Genomic DNA, 15,372 nt, shown 5'->3' on the forward strand with positions numbered 1-15,372 from the left:
GTTAATACTATTACTACATGTATTTAATACTGTATCTGTTTTATAAAGATAATGTAAAGTTTTAAATTTAATGTATTATATAGCTTCCATAAATACAAAACGATAGTAAGTTAATAGCTATGTGATTTTCTTTTGTCACAATTAAAGTTTTCTATTTAAGTATAAGATCCTACATAAATAAAATAAAATCAATCATTAACTCTTATTTTTAAATATTGTCTTAATTTTTAACTGAAAGGTATTCATATTGATTACGTTGATTAAAATATTTTGTTAACTTTAGGTTAAGAAGTTCAAATAACAGGTGAGGTATACACAAACGTTACTAATGCAATTTCTAACACGTCGCAACATACTCTTACGTACAAGTTACAAGAAACTTAAAAAAATCACAGTAAAACCCCTATTCATATGAATCCGTCGCCGTTTTTTTTTTCGAAAAGCTTATAATTAATTTGAGAATATTTAATTGAAAGTCGATATTTAAATAAACTCTGGTAGCATAGGTTTTTTTTTGCTAAATGGGAACAAAATCATGGCTCCAATGAGAAAATCGCTAAAACATACTTATTATATTAGTCATAGTAAGGTAGCAGTGTTACGACAAGCTGAATTAACGCTGATTGCAATTTTAACAGGTACAATATGAAATTAACTAGATTTATAACGTTATTCGGATGCAAGACTTTAAACGTTCAACCATTTTTATGACGATTGATTTATAACCATAATTTAAATTTATTAAGTTTTACTATTTTGTTTCTGTGACAGCATTCAGAAATACTGAATTGCAAGCATGCATTACAGTTTAAATGTAATGGACGGACGTTGTCATTAACTTTTTGTTCTGAAATAATTATTACCCAAATTATTTCCAATAATTACAAATGTTTTTGAACAACTCTTGTGTAGCAATTTTAAATATTTTTTATGGTGAAATAGTAGAAAAAAGACAGATTATTTATATCTTATGTACAAGTGCGACGCATTGTAGCAAGTAGCTATGGAGAGGATACTCAATGCTTGAAATGCATGCCACTCAAGATTTAATTGAAAACAACGATCTAGAAAAAATAGTGACCGTCAATAAATATTTCACATCGACCTTTGGAAATAAACAATCTACTAATTTCGAATTCGTAGAGCGTTATATCTGTCGCACAAAACACTAACAGTCCGGTATTTATTGGGAGTTGTTAAAACAGCTGAATTTCTGTGTAATTGAATTAAAATAACCTATTTTCTTACCACGAATACCTTGTCCACGAAAAAAACCTCTCCTTGTGCTGGCATATAATATCGTAAATCTGGGGTTTTATCAATTTTGGGTCAACTCTTTTTCCTAAACATGCCGTATTACATGAGTCTAGTGGAAACCACGACGTCAGAGTTCAAATAAACGCAGTTTGGACAAAATAGCGGGAAGTCACGGCGTTATCTATGATCGCAGGATACCGGTGAAATTAAAGGGTCTTATGTACAAGTGTATCATCCAACCAGTCCTATTATACGGCAGCGAGACGTGGCCAGCTCTCACAAGACATGTCCAGCTCCTTCACGTCACAGAGATGAAGATGCTGCGATGGATGTATGGCGTTATGCGAATAGATCACATTCGTAACGAGAACATCCGTGACAGCCTCGCAGTTCGCGATGTAGCGGATAAGTAAAAGGAAAGCCGACTACGATGGTTTGGCCACATTAGCCGCGAACCGCCGGACTATATCCGAAACTGATGCCTTGACTTTGTTGTTAAAGGCCCTAGATCCCACGGCAGGCCCAAGAAGCGCTATCACTAAGGAGGATGCTTTAGATCAGGCAAAGAGGAGGAATAGATGAAGGAAAACGGGCCCTAGCGTTACAATGCCGCAAAAAAAAGGCAGAAGAAGAAAATGCCATTGTCCAACTTTAAATTATTTATATAATATTAAAGTTGGGGTATTTACAACTATATATCTACACTTAAACAACGATGGACAAATGTAACTTAGGCAGTGTGCGACTTTCTCTTTTCAAAAGGTTGATGTGCAATCGTAGACAAAGTAACAAATAGACACAATGACAATTTCCTTCTCACTTACACAAGAAAGAGAACGAAAATTACGTTATAAATGGCTTAGACAGAGATAGAATTATCAAATCTTTTGTCCCTTATCGCGTAACCAGTTTGGTGTTTGTTTCGCTACTTAAGTACTTTAACTACTTAAGTAGCGAAACAAACTTGACGTTGATGCCTTCATTGTGTTTTTTGTTCAATTTTCGCTTACTTTTATGTTAGAAAACGATTCTAATCCAGTGAAAAGGCCGAGAAACAATCCTTATATCATATCGAAGGTTATCTATGGTGCAGTGTCGTATTATGTTACAGCAATAGCAAGAAGAAAATTGCCTTCGTCTGTTTTCACGCGTAAGTACGTCTATTTTGTCCCTAAATATAGTTTCTCAGTGATGTTTATTTATGCCATAGCATGACGGTGCCTTACATTGCATTAAAATCCTGAAGATAATAGGATTTTTCAGTTTTTATCATTCATAACCTATAATTATTTATCATGTAAGTGCTGCCAGCGTCAACTAAAGAAAATGTCCCGATTTTCGATAAAAAATATCGACTCGTCGACATTGTAAACAAATAAATACGGAGTCCAATAAGTGCTTCGTTATATATGTAAATATGTTATTTTAATTTATTCGTTCTCCTATTTATTATTTCCTAACGACTACATTATTTAACATTTTTCATTAATTTATAATATTATTAGTTTCTAAGTCAAGAGGTTAACATAGAAATGTATGTGGCAACCATTCTTTATTAATAATTTAATTGAGTGTTTTAGATTTCAACATTTGAGGAGAATGCTAATCCAGTACCATATAAAGATGCTGAAATACTATTGATAACGGAAACAAAAACGAATAATGCAACGGTTTTTGGGTGTAGTTGGAAAACAAAAAAATGTTTTAATTAAAGAGTAAAATTTAATACCCTCTTTTGTTTTAATGAAATTCTGAAAATCATTTATCTCTCAAAACAGGGAATGCAGTTACTAAGGCAACATTATACGCACACATTGACAAACTATTTCTGTCTCAATTGCGTTTTCACGGCCCTTTGGTCTATTTGTTTCTCTGCCTACGTGTGCACTATTTATTGACGGATTTTATACTTATGACGCAAGAGTAATTCTTTTTTATTTCAATGAAGGAGAAATGACTTCCAGAATCCATTGACACGATCGATCATAAGAAAAGATTAAAATTTGCAATGCAAAGAATATTTGTGTGTTATTTATCATATTTATTCATACGTCCATAAAAAAATTCAAAGTTAGTCAAACATCAAAAATTATCACGGACCTCACAGCACAGCTTAATTAGCTGTGCAAATCACAGAGTACAAAAACGCTACATGTTTTTATACTCTGCGATTGATTTAAGATGACGACAATGACAGTGACGCTGACGCTGCTCTCAGCTCACATTTCACATGTTTTTCAAGTTATGTCATTTTTGAAAACAACATATTTGTTTTTATGTAATACTAAGTCATTAAATACAATATGCCGTTGTTTTATTAATAGTTAGGAAAATATCTCGATTTATCAAGATTAGATATTTTCTGGCAAATAAATTCTAAACAATGGCTGATGAAGATCGCCTTAAACGAATTAAAGTTATGTGATTTTTTTTATGAATAATATTATTTATATATTGTATTATATTCCTTACTGTCGCAAAATTATATCTTAAGAATTTTTTTTTGCATTTATTTTTTAATAATAATATCATAATAAAGATATATAATAAGAAGATACTATTGTAGTAATAAACATTTATATTTGATTAATTTTTATTATAATAACTTAATTATTACATGATTTTGGATATTGCAGCTGGTGCATTTTTAGCTACTGTTGCTGGGATATCATCTTTTATTGGATTTAGTGCTACTTTATCAGCAGCTAAGAAAACAGATCCTAAATATTTTAATAAAGGTAGGAACATCAAAGGTGGTCATTATTGGCATTTTTGAGCTAAGTTTAATTATCCTCTTATTTTAGGATTACATGGTAGTATTGAATTGGCAGATGCAGGTGCAATGCTTGCTCTTAGAGCACTTGGTTGGGGTTCATTGTATGCCATTGGTGGTACAACTTGCTTATGTTATGGTATATGGAAATTGTCAGGTGCTAAAGATGTAAGTAATTATATTACGATTCTTTTCAAACTATACATATATATTAACCCTTCTTTTATATTAATAATTTACTGTTTTATAGCTCAAAGATTTTAGAACAAAAATGGGCAATTTCCTACCTGTATTACCAAAAAATAATCCACCACAGTCACGAACAGAATTTAGTGGATTGAATGATCTATTGTTATATTTATCAGAGGATTATGGAAAGAAGAAAGTTCAAGATGACACAAATAACTAGGGTAAAATGAATTACTAAATATTCATTAAAATATTTATTTAGTTAAGTCTTGTTTTATTATAAACTCCTCCTTATATACAGGTCCAGCATCACAGCTAGCTTTACATGTGTATATGACTAACACACCCCAATCTATGCTGTTATATTCTACACCTACATTTAGGAAGTTTAATAATTGAGGCATTATCTGAAATATTAAGATATTGGTAAGAGTTTTACTGAAAGTATATTAAATTAATATTAGGTCCTTACATATGAAATTGGCATTTTGTACGGGAGGAATTTAAAGTAATTTTTTTTTTTTTGTAAAATATATTTAATTAATAAAAGTATGCACCGTTGCTATCTATGCCATCTCATAGGTAGTTCATTGATCCCTTTACTAAAAAAACCATGGGAATGAGAATCAATAAAATCTTTGAAGGTGGTTCGGACTGCTGCAGAGTTGATTTTTTTTCCTTGTAGGAAGTTGTCCAAATTTCGGAAAAAATGGTAATCTGATGGAGCAAGGTCAGGGGAGAATGATGGATGTTGCAGACATTCCAATTGTATCTCATCTAACTTAGTGGTTGTCTGTTGTACAGTGTGTGGTCTTACGTTGTCGTGAAGCAGCAGTGGCCTAGAGCGATTGACCAATTTCGGTTGTTCAGCAGCTAGTTCTTACTTCATGGTTTGTAGTTGCTGACAATAGATATCTGCCATAATCGTTTGGCCAGATTTTAGAAAGGTGTAGTGACACCGGCACTAGTCCACTAAACACAAGTAACTTTTTCTGAGTCAATTTTCGTTAAGGTCAAGATTTGGCTGGGTCTCCAGGGTTCAGCCATTGTGACAAGCGCTTCCGATTATCGTACAGTATCCACTTTTCATCACAAGTAATGATTCGATTTAAAATCCCTTCATTATTGTGTCGGTTGAGCAAAGTAACACAGCAGTCGACGTGTGTTTGCAAGTTTGATTCACTCAATTCATGAGGTATGCATCGTTCAAGTTTTTTTACTTTCCCGATTTGCTTCAAGTGGATTAATACAGTTTTATAACTTATCCCGAAGCCTGCAGCTATCTCTGAAGTGCTTTGTGATGGATCCGCTTCCACAAGTCTTTAATTCTTCATTTTCCATTTTGGTCTCCGGTCATCCACAGGGTTGGTTCTGAAGGTCGAAATTTTCAGAACGAAAACGTTAAAACCAAAAACGTACCGTGCTTTCTTTTGCGACACCAGCGCCGTACACATCATTAATTCTTCGAGCTGTTTCTGCAGCACTGGTGCCACGGTAGAACTCGTACTCGTAAATATACCGATATTTTATGTTTTACATCGTGCGGTAATAAGCGACGCCAAAGGAAAAAAAAATGAATGACTGTTTTAAAAAATCACATGTACCAGCTAAATGAATTTATAAATTTGAGTTTTGAATTCTTAACCAAAGAGGTATCAGATCAAAGTGGTCAGTATGACAAAACGCTAATTTCATATGTAAGGTAGGATACACATAATCAGTCGATTTTTAAAATAGTACATTTATATAAACAAACTCACTTGGAATTCAAATTGTCTTTCTCCATTACAGTATTGACAATTAGGGACATTAATTATGCTGTTTTCTGTATTTCCTGTTATCCATAGTGGTGTGCCTGCTCTATCATATCTTAATACTTGGTCTGGGTGTCGAGCTATCCTTTTAGTAAATTTACCAAACACCTTATCTTCAGGTAATGTTCCAGCATATTGTTCCAGTTCACTATCACTTATATTACTCATAGTACCAGCTTTTTTTTCTTCAATCAGTTTTTTTAATTTTTCCATTTCTTGATTTGGATCAATATTACCAGCTTCTTCCTTTGTATAATAAATAATTTTTTTTTAAATTAACAAATATAAATAATTTCAATCCTCCAACATTCTTAATGTTTTATATATATTCTATTAAACCATTTTTTAGAATTTCTACTGTATTAAGCTTACCTCATCCTCTTCATCTACAATTAATTCCCATTCCTTGAACAATATTGATTTTCCTGCTTCAGTAACAACAAAGTAATTGGAGTCATATTCATATACCTGTAATAATAGTACGATTAAAATAGTTTATTAACCAAAATATTTGTCAATGCAAGCATGTATTGTGAATTATAACTGTTCTCAGTAAAGGAAGATTTACAAAATATAATCCTCATAGCAAAATAAATATTAATTTTTACTTTTTGTGAATCATTGCAAATTTCTTTGTGTCCCTTTTGCCAGTCCAAAATTTGATGTTTACGACTGCAATAAAATACTCTTTTACATTTAGAGCAATGAGATGGTGCTTTTAAACCACAAAGATTGCATAATTTTGCCCATTTGTCCATTGGGAAGTGCTGAAAACAGATCAATTTTAATTAGAATAAAAATATTCTAAATATTTTTTTGTGAGTTATATTGTATGAAAAAGTAATACTTGTTTTCAAAGCAGTATGTTTTACTTGATTTTTTTACATGTTACCTCATTTTCATTTTCTTCATATGGGTCAAATGAATAATAATCATTTTTGCGAGGAAGCTGACAACGCAATACTAAAAAATTATCAGTTAAATTCGTTTGGCAACATGAACTATTCCTACAAATAAATAGAAATATGGTTCGGTGAAAACAATTGTTATTTTCTTCATAGGGAGCGTACACCTAAAAATACATTAATATTATTAATCATGATAATATTACAATGTACAAGAAAGAAAAAAATACATACTTGACATAAGAAAGTGAGTGGCTCATTGCATTTTTTACAGGATATTTCTGTAGGATTAGGAATATTTTTTAGATCTAACCAAGCTGGTTTTCCACCAACTTTACTTGGGAAAAATTTTGGATGTAGAAGCCAGTTAGATTTTTCTTCGACAAAACCAATATCTATACATTTAGTACTCATTTTGAAAAGACAATATTATTATTCCTATTTTGTAATAAAACATGTGTTGGATTCAAGTTTAGTTTGTGTCAATGTCAATGTCAGATTAGGTATGGGGCCATATCACAAATGGATAATTTTTGTTTCAGATGTTTGATGTTTACGACATTGGTGACTTTTTGTAATTTAATATAAAATAACGTATAACATAAATGATTGTGATGTAAAATGTGGAATTTTAAAAGATTTTTTAATTTTATTTTTGATAACAACTTTGAACTTATGCGTAACTTTTTTCATCGATGACTATTGTCAAAACGTGCGCTAAAGGCTACTCAACCTTTTCTTAGGCCGTAAACAATATGACTTAGGTAATGTTTTCTTAGGTTTCGGGATTGTTACAAATTAAATTAAACAACTATGAACAGAGTTATCGCGTATATTTTAACATATTTTTTTAATATTTCATGATGTTTCAAACCCTTTGCAGTGACCGTGGCCACAAGCAGTTGTTTAATTAAAATAATTTAGGTGTTAATAAAACCCTTTGAAATCTAAAATATTTCAAAATAAAGTAACATCAAGTGGGCCAGCCACAAAAGCTCGGCGAGCCGCAAGCGGCCTGCGGACAACTGGTTGAGTACAGCTGTTCTATGTCTAGTATGCCTAATTTTAGTAAAATCTTTATTTGCAGAACTATTTAGCCTATTTAGCTAACTATTTAGCAAACTATTTAGCAAATTTTAGTAAAGTAAAAAAGCAGAACTATTTAGCCGTAAAATCGATACATACAATATATTGCATGCCTCGAATGCGAAGCTATGTGGTAATTCCGTATTATTACTTTAAAATAAAAATGCTATTTCATTCAATTGCGATTGTAATCTTTATCGTTAATCATTAATCTGACTACATTTTGACTAAGTCTGCTTCAGCTTTTAATTTTATCTTTTTGAAACGAATAGGTAGTTGTCAACGCCATCTATTTGTCACATTGTCGCTTTTGCTATGAGTGCCATGTCATTTGTTTATGGTTAAGATATTATCAATGTTATAATGTGCTTTACTGCTCACGTGTATTTTATTTAGAGTTCTTACTTTATTATAATAAATAAATAAAAAGTCTTGATGAATCAAGACAACACTATTTGTTTACTAAATTTATTACACCTTAAAAAGTTATTTTTTCATTATAAAAGATTATAATTTTAAATATTTATCATAAAACTGCATTGCAAATAAATTAGAAATGAAAATTAAAATAGATGTAAATGATTTATTTCATGACACTAAATGTAATGATACTTATGTTAAAGTATGCGCACCTATGGTTAGATACAGTAAAGTGCAATTTAGAACTTTAGTGAAAAAGTAAGATATATATAAATACCTTTATTATTTGTGTTAAAAGTGCTTTAATGTAAATGTTTTTATAACACGTTTTTATTAGTACCACTAAGCAAGAAAGTTTACCTCATTAATATGAGATATTTTATTTTTCAGCTATGGTGTTGATTTATGTTTCACTCCTATGATCTTAGCTGATTCTTTTTGTCAGAATGAAAAAGCAAGAACAAATGAATTTATAACATCTGTCAACGATTCTCCACTGGTAGTCCAGTTTGCAGCCAATAATGTTGATGATTTTTTAGATGCAACCAAATTAATTTACTCCTATGCAGATGGAGTTGATTTAAACTGTGGATGCCCTCAGCGTTGGGCAATGAAAGATGGATATGGGTGTGCTTTACTGTCCCAACCAGAAATTATTCATAATTTACTCAGAACAATAAGAAATAATTTTCCGTCCAACTTTAGTGTATCTGTTAAAATAAGAATTTTACATGAGTTGAAGAAAACTATTACAATGTGTCAGCAACTTGAGAAATGTGGTATAGACTTTTTAACAGTGCATGGACGTACACCAGTACAAAAAAGTGGGGATATGATCAATGTAGATAGCCTTAGAGAAGTATGTGAGACAGTAAGAATACCAGTTATTGCAAATGGTGGCATCAAGACCTTGGATGATGCAGATCAGCTACATAAAACAGTTAAATGTAGTGGAGTCATGGCTGCTAGTGGTATATTAAGCAATCCTACTTTATTCAGTGGGACTAATAAGACCCCACTTAGTTGTATAAGACTTTGGATGGACATGAAGAATAAGAGTGAAGATAGAATAACATTTCAGTGCTATCATCATCACTTAGTTTTTATGCTTGAGAAAATTTTGACAAAAAAACAAAAGCAAGAATTCAATAATCTTGGCACATTTGAAAATGTTGACATATTTTTACAAAGATATGTATTGGATTCTTATGATTACGACATTTCACATAGTGTTATCTGTGATATTGATGATTATGTAACTTGCCATTTTGATGATAAAATAACAACCAAACATTCAAGTAAATGTAGAGGTTGTAGCAAGAGTGTTTGTTATTGTATTTGTGATAAATACGATCAAAATGCAAGTGATGGAAATTATTTTTCATCATTTGTTGTAAACAATGATGGTATTGATTATATGGACAGTAATATATTTGATGAATAAATATAATATATTTATTAATAAATTAAGTTTATTTAACAGCATATTTTATCATATGAAAATACCTTGTTTATAAGTTATATAAATTTTTATTATAATAAGTTAAACCACAGAAAAAGGTTGATTACAAAATTATACACACAAATGCCAAATTTCATCAATAAAATATAGGATTCATAATTTTAGCTGGGAGTCCACAAGTTTGCAAAAGAATGGAGGGATTTTTCTATAAAATAAAATGCATCTAATTAAGCTTGGAGATGTTTTTGTGTTTATAGTAGTGCATCAGCAGATAAATAAATATACATATTTATTATATTTTCACTTTCTCCCATATATTTTAATATGAATTAAGAAAATAATAATCACATAATAAAACTTCTTACGCTATTTATGCGAGAGTGCGAGACACGTAGGGACTAAACTGTTTATTGTGGTTTTAGTTACTGTTGTAGCATTACAAGTACTTTACATGCGTATCCAAACTTATTTTGTCAATTTTTAATTTATAAACCCTCAACACTACTACTACTAATGTAGTAGATCAGTATCTAACGGGATAAAACTTTTCTAACCCTTGAGAAAATATGTTTATGCAAGCATAGTACTCTTCAAAGATTGTGGTACAATTTTCTTTATATATACCTAATCAATTAATATTGATTTTTAAGCACATTTACAAAAACGAATCCAGTTGCTGAAAATTATTATTTTACGAATATAGTGCAATCCATGGACGCGATGATCGTGTAACAGTAGTATTATAAGTTAAGAATTTTATGGTGCTACAATTAAGAGTATAAATTAAAAAAAAATTGTTGGTTGTTATTTTATGCATTTTTTATTGATGCTTATTTTAAGTTTATTTTAAACTTGAATTATAATGTCCAACTTAATATCATTTTAACGATACGCCAAAATAATCATTGAAAAATTAAAGATGGTACTTCAACTGGACGTACTATCAGCTAAACTACTTTAAAAAAGATTGAATATTTTTCGTACCAAAATTACCAAAAGTTTCATAGAAAGTAAAGATGTTATCTTATTTTATGACACAAATTGACTATGTTATATTCCACTTAATGTTTCACGCCATGTCATATTATCTTTTATTTAGTCATAACAGTGATAATTTCTGAGAATTCATTAATAACGTGTGTTAAAAAATTGTAACAGTGAAAATTATTCATAACTGGCTGCGCCCGCGGTTTAGTCCGCGTGTAACTTAAAAAAAGCACACTTTTTTCATTTGATATTATTTGATTCTCTGTCTACGGTATTGGTATATCATTGGTTTTCGCCGCACCCGGATATAGATAGGGCGATTTTATATAGCCTATAGCTTTCCTCGTAAATGGGCTTTTCAACACTAAAATAATTCCTAAATTCAAACCAGCAATTTCTGAGATTAAAGCGGTCAAACAAACAAACTATTCAGTTTTAGTCTTTATAATATTAGGATGGATAAATAAAGTTTTCAGTGAGTGCAATAGTTTGGTTTAATCTGAATATTTTGAAAAAAAAAGTTGTGCACTTGGTCATTTACAGCATTAACGATGACGTGATGACGAAATCTGAGCCACAGCATCGAAGATTGGAAGATACGTATAAAATAAATTTTGGTTCAGCCCATTTAGTTCACTATAAAATATATTAAGTCAAAGTACAGGCATCACTGTTACTTCACTGTTGAAAAAAGACGCTGTAATATACTTTCTCTAACCAGAATGACATTTCATGCTTCTTACTTTTAAATCACATACTTTTATTTTTCTCGCAGTGGAAACCTTCAGAAAGGTGCCCGGGTCGCATGGGGGTGGAACCGGGTTACGTGGGGTTCTTACCCACAAAAAGGCTGCGGGATCGTGTTGATATAACGCATCCGCGGCCTCTCCCGTGCTTTGCTCCGCTCGTGGTTCAGCGGAGCTCTCATCAGGGGGCGAATCTCGCCCCTTCGCACTCCTCGCTAGTGCCGGTTGCCGTCTTCCTCAGGGCCGTCTGAAATAGGACACGCGAGGCCCCCACCTCACGGGCCCAGGGTTATGCCCTATCTTTTAAGCCCCGGGCGTCTGGGCTATATAAATCACATACTTTGCTACAACCATTCATCATTCACCTATACTTACGCACGAGCGAAGACACGAGCAATAGCTGGTTAAATATATAGTATCGAAAAACAAATGAAATGTGTTTTACATATTATATTGTTATATGTTTTTTAATCCGTAATATGTTCAGTTTTTTTAATAAGCTACTTTTTTCATGTAGTGGAAACTTTCAGAAAATTACCCGGCTTTCAGGGGGGAGGAAGTTTATGTGGGATTCATTAAATTGACATATTTTTTTTTAATTTATAAACGATTGTCAATAAAACAAACTAAATTTTAAGTGAAGTTTGCCACAATACATAAATAATAATCACACTCAAATCAGTTAAGCCGTTTCTAAGATTAGCGTGCACAAACGCACAGAAAAACAGATGAAAATTCTAACAATTATTGTTTTGGGTATTTTCCATGCACAGATACAGCGATCAGTTACTTTTTTTACAGTTATGTCTATATTAAAGTAGTTAGCTTAGATATAGGTATATCCTCTATACTTCTATACTAATATTATAAAGAGGTAAAGTTTGTGAGGTTGTAGGGGGTAATCTCTGGATCTACTGAAGCGATTTCGAAAATTCTTTTACCAATAGAAAGTCACATTATTTGTGAGTGCCATAGGCTATATATTAACCCGAAAAATAAAAAGACTTTTTCGTGGTAGTCGGATTTGCAAAGTAAGTCGGAGAAAAAACGATCGAAAGAGAACGTTTCTTACAAACGCTGCCTTAGCGAAGAGAGATATATAATTAAGTTCTAGAGAAAAGTTGATAATGCCTACACAAAAGTCAACGGCAGCATATGTCTCACTTTTATATTTAGGTCACAAAAAGTAGTTTTTTATATTAAAAAAATAATATTTAAATCGTTAGATCATGTTTATTGGTCATATTATCAACAATGATGAGTTCTTATTAAAATAAGTAAACTTCAAGTGCTTAAAACAAAAGACTGTTCCCTTTTACTGCATATAATTTGGACGAATGGTTAAAGAGATAATATGTCATAGGTGTGGAACCGCGAACGTGTCGTAATCTCATCAATATTGAACGATATTTCTATTAGATGATTTTTTTTTATAAAACGTCAATCTATTTAGAAATAAATTGTTTTATCACCAACGAAATTCTATTCGGATAAAATCCTTTTTTTTCAGTATGTTTTTGGTTGCATAGTTTAGAGATAATTTTAAATATCAAATACGTAAGACAATTTTATTAATTTTTGGCTAACGCGACTTTTTGCAGTCAGTAAATAAATCATAGCACTAAATACTTACCGAACCACAAACAATGTTTGCCGCCCAACGAAGTGGGCATGGGTCAGCTAGTGATATAATAAATGCGATATTTATAACGTCTGTCTGTTCATTACCTCAGCTTTAATAAGTCACTCGACAGTAACATTGAAATTTGAGATTTTGGTACCCTACAACCTGGATAAAGCAGACACATAAGTAAAATGAAGAATGATAATTATAAATTATATTACTGGGTGACCAGGAGAGGCAATAGGGCCAGCGTCTTGGGTACAATGCCACAGGACAATCTTTTAGACGGCGTGTTTTTGCTATAAATTCGTAACGTGTATTTAGTTTTTTTTTGTATATTATAAAAATGTCTGCACATAATTAACTAAATTAAAATAAGATTTTCTTGTCAGAAGTTATAATATATTAATAATAATAATATTAGGAAATATTAGTTACATCAATTCGACATTCGTTCAACTTTATTTGTGTTACCTTAAGCGTTACATAAACAATAATAGCTTAAAAAACTTGCCATGTATTAATAAGATATCTGCATTCATCTAAAAATCATTGTATAATGGCGTGTATTACTACTCGGTAGCGATAGATGGTGATATTAAATCTATCAGTCTGAATCGCGCTGTCTTAGTTTGCTATTGAATCTCTAATTTGATCGCTCGATATTAGTTCGGCATAACCATTCATATACTGAAATTTATCAAAATAATTTTAAAGTTAGAAGCACGTTTATTTCAGTATCGGTAATGATGACAAATAAAATATCCAGTGTAGCGTATTTTTATTGACCCAAGTATCGATTCATTTTTCGTATTTAAATTCATTTCTGAAATAAAAATTAATTTATATTTCTTGTTCATTACAGTGCCATATAAAATACTCGTAGCACTTTTTACTTTCTAAAAACTTTAAGGCTACCTGTAGTTAAAATCTACAGATAAGCGGCTTAATAAAAAAATATACTAAAATGTATAATTTGGCGTATAATAAAGGTATAATTAAAAGCTTGTATTTTCAAGCTTTAATGCAAATGACTGTTAGGCCGTTACTGGTTGGTAGGAGTAGGTACGGTGTATCATTGTACGAGTAGGTTTCGACAATATGTACGCATTAAATGATACCTCTTTGGACAAACGTGACATGTTTACAGTGAAGCGAATTTTTCAATAAAGTCGTGAAGTCAAGTTTATGTAAAAGCTGGCGAATATTTTGACTAAATAGTAAGTATTTATCTACTATTTTTAATAATACAAATTTCAGAATGAAAATATTATTTTTAATTTAAGTTTTATATCATTTTAAGTCAAGAATATTTTTACTAACTTTTATTTAACTTCAATGAGTGGTTGCAATTGAATTTAAACTTTTGGTGTTGCATGACAATACAATTAATCATAATAAACTTTACTTGTTATAGAAAATACATGAAATAAAAGCTTATTTTTTAAAAATATTTGTTTATCTTGATAATAATATACTTTTCAATTTAGTATTGACATAGATGTTCCATAGTATGTGCGTATATATTATTTTAAAGAGATACATAAATAAATTGTGCGAGTGGTGATATGGAATGGCCAAATCTATTTCCTTTATAATTATTAAAAAAAAATCGAAAAAATAGTGTCTTCATGTTTACAATTATTAATTGATTCCAGTAAGGTTTTTTTAATAATTTCACTTAGTGAATAGTCAAAGCATAAAGCTTCAACACTGCCTTTTCAGGGGCGTCCTTAAGTAATGAATAAAATATCACATAATTTCTAATATAATAAAAAATATTAATGATTTAGGTTGCCTAAAAAATTTAGTAATGTAATAAATAAATATCCCATTACTGGGCTAAGACCAAGATACTCTTTTTTTTTAAAAATTGAAAATGTTGATTTGAAGAACATGTTGCTATAAAATAATTAATAATTTTACCGTTTATGTGACTTGTCTTTATATAGAAAGTTATATACCAGTGTATCACCAGTTAGTTTCTTTACTAATAAAAATCCTGTTCGGTAAAAGACCAAGATACTCAGCGTTTTTCTTAAAAATTATTGAATACCTACTCAAGAATTCAAACATCATTGTAACGGCACATAAGTACATAATATTTTA

At 31.0% G+C, this 15,372-nt stretch overlaps 3 protein-coding genes across 6 annotated transcripts; 2 read left to right on the forward strand and 1 right to left on the reverse strand.

The window, feature by feature from the left end:
• The first annotated feature begins 2,206 nt into the window (after window positions 1-2,206).
• LOC126768308 (transmembrane protein 242) lies at window positions 2,207-4,642 on the forward strand. 2 transcript variants are annotated; one of them, XM_050486322.1, is made up of 5 exons: window positions 2,207-2,407; window positions 3,894-3,995; window positions 4,062-4,198; window positions 4,281-4,440; window positions 4,521-4,642. In XM_050486322.1, the coding sequence occupies exons 1-4, from the start codon at window positions 2,272-2,274 to the stop codon at window positions 4,437-4,439; spliced, it is 534 nt and encodes a 177-aa protein (XP_050342279.1). In that variant the 5' UTR covers window positions 2,207-2,271; the 3' UTR covers window position 4,440; window positions 4,521-4,642. The 2 variants fall into 2 exon arrangements, with proteins under 2 accessions (XP_050342279.1, XP_050342280.1); XM_050486323.1 differs by lacking the exon at window positions 2,207-2,407 and adding an exon at window positions 3,483-3,672 and having other exon boundaries at window positions 3,892-3,995; window positions 4,521-4,634.
• On the reverse strand, window positions 4,465-7,432 carry LOC126768298 (programmed cell death protein 2). The gene is made up of 6 exons (XM_050486309.1): window positions 7,173-7,432; window positions 6,926-7,105; window positions 6,642-6,800; window positions 6,406-6,501; window positions 5,980-6,279; window positions 4,465-4,626 (listed from the first exon to the last, which is right to left on the reverse strand). Exons 1-6 carry the CDS (start codon window positions 7,350-7,352, stop codon window positions 4,474-4,476), a joined length of 1,068 nt encoding a protein of 355 aa, XP_050342266.1. The 5' UTR covers window positions 7,353-7,432; the 3' UTR covers window positions 4,465-4,473.
• On the forward strand, window positions 4,578-10,201 carry LOC126768296 (tRNA-dihydrouridine(20a/20b) synthase [NAD(P)+]-like). 3 transcript variants are annotated; one of them, XM_050486307.1, is made up of 2 exons: window positions 4,578-4,645; window positions 8,835-10,201. In XM_050486307.1, exon 2 carries the CDS (start codon window positions 8,863-8,865, stop codon window positions 9,886-9,888), a length of 1,026 nt encoding a protein of 341 aa, XP_050342264.1. In that variant the 5' UTR covers window positions 4,578-4,645; window positions 8,835-8,862; the 3' UTR covers window positions 9,889-10,201. The 3 variants fall into 3 exon arrangements, with proteins under 3 accessions (XP_050342264.1, XP_050342265.1, XP_050342263.1); XM_050486308.1 differs by lacking the exon at window positions 4,578-4,645 and adding an exon at window positions 7,825-7,991; XM_050486306.1 differs by lacking the exon at window positions 4,578-4,645 and adding an exon at window positions 8,448-8,702.
• The last annotated feature ends 5,171 nt before the right edge of the window (window positions 10,202-15,372 follow it).

This window comes from Nymphalis io, chromosome 5 (assembly GCF_905147045.1).
Source record: "Nymphalis io chromosome 5, ilAglIoxx1.1, whole genome shotgun sequence".
NCBI classification, from domain to species: Eukaryota; Metazoa; Arthropoda; class Insecta; order Lepidoptera; family Nymphalidae; genus Nymphalis; species Nymphalis io.

Bases quoted from the DNA above. Each gene is read 5' to 3' on its own strand.
- LOC126768308 (XM_050486322.1), top strand. From the start codon at position 2,272: ATGTTAGAAAACGATTCTAATCCAGTGAAAAGGCCGAGAAACAATCCT. The intron at 2,408-3,893 runs GTAAGTACGTCT...TGGATATTGCAG, and splicing joins GCCTTCGTCTGTTTTCACGC to CTGGTGCATTTTTAGCTACT. The intron at 4,199-4,280 runs GTAAGTAATTAT...ACTGTTTTATAG, and splicing joins AATTGTCAGGTGCTAAAGAT to CTCAAAGATTTTAGAACAAA.
- LOC126768298 (XM_050486309.1), bottom strand. From the start codon at position 7,352: ATGAGTACTAAATGTATAGATATTGGTTTTGTCGAAGAAAAATCTAAC. The intron at 7,106-7,172 runs GTATGTATTTTT...ATGTATTTTTAG, and splicing joins CACTCACTTTCTTATGTCAA to GTGTACGCTCCCTATGAAGA. The intron at 6,502-6,641 runs GTAAAAATTAAT...CTATTATTACAG, and splicing joins TTTGCAATGATTCACAAAAA to GTATATGAATATGACTCCAA.
- LOC126768296 (XM_050486306.1), top strand. From the start codon at position 8,581: ATGAAAATTAAAATAGATGTAAATGATTTATTTCATGACACTAAATGT. The intron at 8,703-8,834 runs GTAAGATATATA...TTTATTTTTCAG, and splicing joins TTTAGAACTTTAGTGAAAAA to CTATGGTGTTGATTTATGTT.